This window comes from Ruditapes philippinarum, unplaced genomic scaffold, assembly GCF_026571515.1.
Source record: "Ruditapes philippinarum isolate M1 unplaced genomic scaffold, ASM2657151v2 ctg10014_1_1_1_1, whole genome shotgun sequence".
Lineage (NCBI taxonomy): Eukaryota > Metazoa > Mollusca > Bivalvia > Venerida > Veneridae > Ruditapes > Ruditapes philippinarum.
Genome location: NW_026862188.1, coordinates 1 through 8,319, shown reverse-complemented (window position 1 = coordinate 8,319; position 8,319 = coordinate 1). Strand labels below are relative to the sequence as shown.

General features: G+C 32.9%; 2 protein-coding genes across 2 annotated transcripts; both read right to left on the bottom strand.

Moving 5' to 3' along the window:
- Nucleotides 1-2,630: 2,630 nt before the first annotated feature.
- On the bottom strand, nucleotides 2,631-4,030 carry LOC132718208 (uncharacterized; the record flags this gene model as incomplete). The annotated part of the gene is given in 1 exon segment (XM_060701852.1): nucleotides 2,631-4,030. A coding segment is annotated over 1 exon segment (1,245 nt).
- Nucleotides 4,031-4,263: 233 nt separating this feature from the next.
- Nucleotides 4,264-7,173, bottom strand: LOC132718211 (uncharacterized). The gene is made up of 3 exons (XM_060701854.1): nucleotides 6,765-7,173; nucleotides 6,209-6,299; nucleotides 4,264-4,754 (listed from the first exon to the last, which is right to left on the bottom strand). Exons 1-3 carry the CDS (start codon nucleotides 7,053-7,055, stop codon nucleotides 4,264-4,266), a joined length of 873 nt encoding a protein of 290 aa, XP_060557837.1. The 5' UTR covers nucleotides 7,056-7,173.
- Between the last annotated feature and the right edge of the window lie 1,146 nt (nucleotides 7,174-8,319).

Sequence of the window (8,319 nt, the reverse complement as noted above, 5' to 3'; positions counted from 1 at the left end):
CAAATCGTCTCTACGCACTAGGGGCTGGCTACATTGCACATTTTGAGGCCACTGGAGGACATTGGCAGCTGAATCGTAGGTTGGGATAGAAGCAGACGAAAGTGTAGTTTGGTGTCCTGGTCCTACCCTATATATACAATAACAGCCCTTGGATCTTAACCAGTCAACATGTCCTGGGTGAAAAATTCAAGTCAAATAAAGTCAAGCTGCAAATTGTCGTAAGATCAACCAGTGGAAGTGGTTAAACATTTGATGGATCGTAGTTTAAACATGGTTTTCATACATTTGTTTCTGTGTCGAGCTCGCTTGACTTATGGCCACTTTTTGCAAATTGTAAACCCGCTTGCGTTGAGCTCTAGTTAGTTGCCACTTTTGGCATACAGTATGGTGTATGTGCATCTGATATTGTCCGATCTATATATTGCTCATTCTTTGAAGGATCACAAAATAATTTGGTACAAATGTTAACCATGATGGGGTGTTGTGTTCCACACAAAACCAAGGTCCGCCACTCAAAAGTCAAGGTCACACTGGCGGGGTTTTGAGTTTAAAACCCGTGTCTGGAGCGTAACTTTCACATGCATGGAGGTATTTTAACAACTCTAGACAAATGTTCTCCCTAGTGGGGTGGAGTGTCACACGAAAATTCAGGTGTGTCTGTGGTCAAGGTCACTCTAAGAGATAAAAGGTCAAATAACAAAATAAAACATTTATTTTCGAGTATAAGTTCTACATGTATGGATTTTAATATAACCTCGCACAAATGTTCTCCATGTTGAGTTGTCTCGCGCAAAATGAAGGTCAAGGTCACAACATGAATTGAGTTTTTCAGTGACAAATGTTCATCATGAGACTTTGTGTCATGGATAGAACCAAGTCACCGGGTCAGAGGCCATGGTTATCTTAGATGATGCAATGTTAAGAGTTTGCCCTGGTTATAAAAACGATGTGTTGCACACTTCTCAAGTATATATACACTTTTCTCCTTGAGCTGAAGCTTATAGATTCAGGTTTGAATTAAGACGAGCGGCCTCGACATTCTGTCCGTGGGTATGTCTTGTTTTTTTTGTTTTTTTTAAATTGAATGGAAAATAAAATTCTATCGAAATGAACTTGCAAAAGTTGATATTTGAAATAATGGCATTATTATCAGACATTGAAAGCATCTTAGAGACTTCTATTTTTAAAATCAAATTGACAAGTAAATACAGTGCCATTCATAAATACCTTTATTTATAATTTCGTATAAATGATAGTTATTATACCATATTATATACCATATGATGATTCTGTTTGAGTTAACAATATCTGATTTTTTCATTTATCATACTTTACTGGTTATGTTAAATCAATGATTTCAAGTTAAACTATACTATCCAATCTCTACCCCCTTACTATTTTTATTAGTTTGAGCATACAAGTAGTTGTCATTTTCTTTTTCTTTTACACATGAACAGTCATATAAGATATCAGACCCATACTCCAGTGATAAACGCATCATTGTATTTTTGATTTAAATGTAAAAGACATAGCAGAATGCCTGATCACTTCAAACATTGGATTAACGTTAACATAGTAACATTTCTCTTCTTGTGCTTTAACCTCGACAGACTGGTGTAGAGTAACAAGACTATCAACAAATGTACACCATGTATTCCGGCTCATGCATGCTTCTTCTAGTACAATGTGTGTGAGACGTTTCATTTCTGATGTAACAGTTAGAGCGTTTTCTTCTATATTGACATACCCTAACGCGAGCTTCCTAAGCTGATGTAGAGTATGTACTACATTTCCTACTCGTTCATTGTATTGAAATTTATTGTCTGATTCACCTTGTAAAGAGAGTTCAGTCAATCTGTGAGCATTTAAAAAAATATCAGATTCTAATATTCCAGGACAGTGTTTAATATGTACTTGTTCAAGTTGTTCAGTGTTCATTTGGGAAATTTTCAATTGACCACTATATTTCATAATAAGAGCTCGTAGTTGGTTTTGCTTAGAAAGGTCTATTACATGTATGCGACCTCTAACAATAGGCCTATTGTCAGACACATACATCAAAGTTAGTTGTCTCAATGGTGCTTGTTGTAATAACAGTACTAGACTTCCTATGTTAACAGTCACACAATCAAGGTGAAGTGCAATGAGTTTGCTGATGTTTGATGAAAGATGAAACTCTAATGCTCGAGTATCAGTGGCACTCATCAACTGAGGATCAGTTTAGGTTTTACGTTAAAACGGGGTTTAAAAACTTTAAACCTTTTTTGGTCAATTTTTTCCCTTTTCCAACTTTTCCCAAGGGGGTTTTTTTTTCCCTGTCCCATATGATACAAGGATAGGGTACGAGTCCTTAAATGTTTTTGAAGTTTGGTTATTTTTAAAACAGATCAAAAAAACAGCATTTTTGTATGCAAAATCATTCCTGTAAAAAAAGGCCTTCCCCTTTAATTTTGCTATTTTTTAAATGAGTAAGACATTGTCGCTGTTGACGTACATTATGGGAAAAAAAAACCCCCCTTTAATCTAATGTAGGTTTCCCTAAACGGTGCTTGTTGTAATATAAAATGGGGAAAGGGTAAAAAAAATTTTTTTAAATCCCCAAAAACCAAAAAAATTTTTAAACGAAAATTTCATTTTAGTTTTCCTGCATTTGATAAACGTTTAATATCAAATATATACCAGCAACTTTGAATGTGTACTTGTTCAAGTTGTTCAATGCTTAACTCAGAAATTTTCAATTTTGAACTTGACAGCTCCAGTGTTTGAATACTGTTTTGCTTAGATAGGTTGATATCACAAGCGAACCCATTGAAGGGTGCGTTATACAATGCGAGGTGTTTTATGGGTAGTTGATGCGATAATAACACCTTAATATGTTTCAAAGAAGAATATCTAATATGCATGTATTGCAGCTGTTTGCACTGTCTGAGATATTCCGCGATATATTTCCAGTACGCGTTGATATCTCTATCATCGATATAGTCAAAAGTCAGAGAAATCACGTCATCTGGGTTGATACTTTGTAACGGTAGAACAGGTTCCGAAAAACCAACAAATAGGTCGCTCACACTGACCATTGTGTTGTTATCAAAGCCACACTCTTTTAGACAATCTATCGTTATCAGGCGTTGTATCAAAGTTATCTCATCTTTTCCACTTATCTCTTTAGATCCATTCTTTCTAAGATGCAAAATGTGTTCGTCCTTATTCATAATGCATGAGATCAGCTTTGACAAATCACCAGTAAGGACAGGGGACAATCCACAAACCATTTTAATCACATTAGATAATTGTAATATGTCACTAGCTGATGCACATGTACCAAAGAGGGTATCTAAAACCTTCTGATTTCTATCATCTTCTTTTTCTTGAAAAGAATTTGGTTTTGTCTTGGTATCATTTGTAGTGACATAAACAGCGGCAAAGAACTCAAGAAAAGACATGTGAGCAAAGGCATAGTGTTTATCTTTCTCTGTCGTGTTGAAACAGTTGATTTCATTTAATATGCCAAATTGTGTAAGCTCATTGACATCAATGTTTGATAATCCAGTCTTCAAAAGGTTTTGTCGATTCAATATGTTACGTAATGAACCAGAACGTAAAATATCAAATGCAGTTTTACCGCAGAGAAATAAAACTCGTTCTTTGCCTTCAAACTTCGGATATTGCTGCATGATTGTAGGCAAAAGTAAGTTATCACTTTCGCTTTTATGTCCATCATTCCTGTGGTTTGACCAACCGCACATGGCATTCAACATCTTAGCGTAAGTTTCGCTTATGGTTCCACCTAAGTCCTCATCATTACAATACAACCACAGTAATTGTTGCAATAGAAATGGCCTTTTCTCTATCTGCTCAATTTGTTCTGATACCATAATGTCAATGAACTCATCATAAGTCTTTGTGCTTACCTTTGAAATCTCAGAAATATATTGTTCGATGAATAATTTCAATGATTTACTAGATATACCTAAAAACTGTAACTTGTGATCCACATCGGAGTTTTTCAAATTGATTATTCCTTTTGCTGGGTAATAGATAATGGATTACCGTTGCCAAGTCTTTTGCCCGGTTCCAAATTTGGTAAATTCCCATAACTTTATGTTGGTTCCAGCGCTCAAATTTCTTATCAGGACACGAAACCATTCACCAAGCATCAAAGAAGATAAGACAAACGTTTTGAGTCTTCTTGAATTTTTGGTCAATCACTCCAAGATTAGAAAATGGCTCTCTTTGTTAGTTCCCTTTAAATCATATCAACTTTTACATCAAGACTTGAAGCTGGTCATATAAATTGGGTGGTATAAAAAAAAGAAACTCATAGTTTTGCATCTGACTTACATCTTCACACCTGTTGACCATATTTGTATCACTGAATACGAATTCCGTTCCATCATGAGCATTTTCATCGCAAATCGACCCTTCTGGCGCACCAGTTACAGCATTACACCAGTTTTCAATCATCATTTTGCAAAAGGTACTCTTTCCCGTTCCAACGTCACCTACTATATATATCTTTTTATGTCGTTGTCCATTTGTTTGAAACAGTTCATAGTATCCGTTTACATATCTCTTCTCTGGTGTCATTGTCGAATCTTCAACCCTATCCACAGATTGATCCTCCTCGATGACTTCAATCTCTGGAGGGACATATACATCTTTAACGTTAATACAATTCTGGTGTTGCTTCAAAGGTGAAAGCGATGTCTTCACATAGTACCTCTGGTAATACTTAACTAGCTCAACTTGTAGCTCTGTGACAAAGTATAAAATGTAAAAATAATGCATACATATCACAATCTATTGAAATGTATCTAAATTATCGTAAATTGATAAAAGTAAATATCGGCATTAAACTAGCAATAATAAACTTGTCAACTTTCTGTTGTTATACATGTATTACCTTAACTTATACACATGAATTAGTTCAAAGATAAATCAGTAAGAACCACGACATTGTATCACTTTTTTGTCACATACACCTGAGACGATATGGGCACAAGTATTCCAGTATAAAGAAATGGTAAGTAAACAACATTAAGAACCAAATGATATTTCCTCATATTATTCAAAAGTCGAATATCATACATCGATAATAAGTTAAATAACTGATGTAACAGATTGAACTATACTTATAAGGCAATTTTCTTTCAAAAAATCACCCGACTTAGTGCCACATTGTAAGAAAATACGACTGTTTAGGATTTTAAACCTTAAAAAAGGGTTAGCATGAGGTTATAAAATGCGTCAGTTAAATCTTAGAATACAGGTGTATTTCTTTTAATCAGCCGACCAGTGTTTCGGAAGAAACTGATTAAAAACGTTCTGAAAGTGAATTCTCGGTAATATCTAAAATACAAAAGTTTTATTCAAAATAGGATAACTCAACAACGAGGTCGGCGACCCGTTACTACTAGTATTTCCCCTTAAAATGCTGTTGTCATATCCTAAGACCATAGAAAGTTGAAATAAAACCAACATAACAATTTTTATTCTGCCAATATTTACTCACATGAAACTAAACTCTAGCAAATGTCCTATAGTAGTATACCGATTTTGTGCGGCACAATGATAATGAAAAGGAATGTCAATTAAAAAGAATTGGAATGAGATAAAGTTGTTTAACTTAGAAGATGCCAGCCAACCGGCTAGCTGATTATATTTTTAAAAATATTCTACTCAATTAAATGCCTTATTAAAATTTTGACAACTGTTCTGTTACATTTATTTCTCATATTGTGAGTAAATATTGTCACAGTTATTACCAGAATTCGCCAACCCACCCATCTAGCTGATTTCTCAAATTGTAATTAATTTTATGTTTATGCGATTTAATGTTGCCTGTGGTGATAGAATTAAATTAAGCAGTTAATAGTTTATATTAATAATTTCTTAAAAGCAGAAATTTAGATTGATTGTTTATATTTGATTGATATACTAGGCTTATAATATCTAGTAAAAGGTAAATTCCTCGAGTGCTCGACAAAACAAATAGATGACAATTGTAGACTCGGTTTTATTGAGCCTTTTCATTCAAGACCGGCAACTGAAAAAAATTTTATTCCAAGCAGGCAATGCTAGAAAGGTAAATACCACATTCCTACGCCGAGATGGAAATGTATTCGTAAAGATATTGTGTTAATCGTAGAAGCTACATCTTAGTTCTCTAAAAATGGATGATGTATGTAGAATAAGCTTCGATCTTTACCTTGTTTCCCTTTGACATAATCTAAATGCCTCTTGTATATTTGACGTTTACTTTCTAGTTCTCTAACTTTGCTTTCTAGTGACGTCACTTGCTGAAAGCAACGTAGAATAAAATTTTCAGTTCTAGTATTATAAAATAAATTTTGTAATAGAAAAATGTTTAACATTTTTTTTGAACAGGCATATCGAGTGACCATTGCATGAAAAGTGTTTATTTGTTATATTAAATGGTATTATTGATATTTCATTAAACGTTGTGAAAATGACACATTACACTTTTACGAATTATTTCAATTTACCGGATGTTTGGTTATCATATGATTATAAAAACATCCAAATGATAGAAAGATGAAAGTTAAACAAAAGATATTGGTGGTTGTAAGTGTATCACCTTAATCACCTTGCTTAAATTTAATTAAACTTACCAAATAAGTAAGAAACATCTATCAAACTTAGCTTATGTTTTCCTTAAGGGACCATAGCTCTGAGCTAAAAACAACGATAAACAATCTAAATGATGACATATATGATTAAAGCGATAAATAGAATTATCATACTTCTTTCACAGAAGAACCATCTGACTTCAGAGCAGACATGTCTGTTTCAAGCTTACCTACTCTTTCAGAAACGACATTTTCTAATTTTCCTACCTTTCCGGAAATGTCTGTTTTCAATATCCCCACTTCTTCAGGTACTTCTTTTTTGACGTGTCTTACTCTTTCGTATAAAATTTCGCTGTGTTCGTCTAATTCTTGTACAGAATCATCTACCCATGTTTGTTTGTTTTCTTCAGCTTTAACTGTATCCTGGTCAATGTCGTATTGAACTTCTTGCTTTTCATCATTCATTTGCTTTAACTCGTCCAATTTGTGGCTTACAAACCTTAATGCTTCTTCACATACATCTACCTCATGGTTTGTTGTTACTTTAAATTTGCTTTCTTTTAACTGTTCATAAATATTGATAAGTTAGAAAGAAAGTAATCAAAATATAGCTATTATTTGTACATGCATTTACACGCGTTATTCATCTGTCTGAAAATATTTTTAATTTTTAATGTGATTTTTAAGGTTAATTGATGACATTATATTAGTTCTATAAAACAATTTTCTTACGAATATATGTGAAAAAAGAAGTGAATATCATTTTCAGTTTAATTAACACTGGTAATTATAAACTAATAATATTCTTTATAAGTAATTATAATACTAGTTAATTCATTTTAAAGAAAAAATATTTCAACTTGGAATGTTAAACCTAAAGTAATACCATTATATAGTGCGCTTAAATTAGCTTATTAAATTAAGTTAAATTTCATTGAAATGTTTAATGCCTATCTGGAAAGTCAATAACTGTTACGAGAATAATAAAAGAGGAGCGCTTCAAAGATATCAGCATGAGCATGATGTTTAAGAATTTATTTTTCTAAATAGATTAAGTTCTACATGTTTTTGTCAGATTTATATCTGTATATTCTATAGCATATAGGATAAATTTTACATAAAAACAAAATTATTTTCTTATAAAGTTTAATTCAAAATGAACAACACGAATACATATCATCAAAAACTAAATTATTAGACCCGGTCATGAAAGAAAGGACAACTGCACATATGATAAGTTAATATTTTTTACCTGTTTGAGATTGTTGACAGCTTGCTGAGCATCAGGTCTGCCTTCGAGTTGTTTTGGGTCTTCAAGAATTCTAACAATATCATCTATACATTCAACCACTTCCCTATCTTCCATTTCCATGGTAGTGGAATGAATCAACTTGTTTCTCCTTTCTCGTACCTACACATTTCGTGAAAAATCTTGTTATTATTAGATATAAGATAAAATAACAACCATAGATTTAATTAATTACATTTTCATATATTTATCAAATTAAAAACGGTTGAAGAGTGTGAAACTAAGCTTATGTTTTCCTTAAGGGACTAAAGCTCTGAAACCAACATTTGGATTATAATGTAAGAATGCCTAAGCTATTTTGTTCTTGACCTTAATGTTTTGGTCGTTACATAATGGCGTTAGAACAAAAGATAAATACAATCAGATTTTAACATAAGTGATTTTGACCCTAGTAAATGTTTATGTTGAGCTGTGAAAAAA

Coding starts and splice junctions, on each gene's coding strand:
- LOC132718211 (XM_060701854.1), bottom strand. CDS start 7,055: ATGAATGATGAAAAGCAAGAAGTTCAATACGACATTGACCAGGATACA. Junction 6,300..6,764: donor ATGGTTCTTCTGTGAAAGAA/GTATGATAATTC, acceptor CGTTGCTTTCAG/CAAGTGACGTCACTAGAAAG. Junction 4,755..6,208: donor TTATGTCAAAGGGAAACAAG/GTAAAGATCGAA, acceptor ACTTTGTCACAG/AGCTACAAGTTGAGCTAGTT.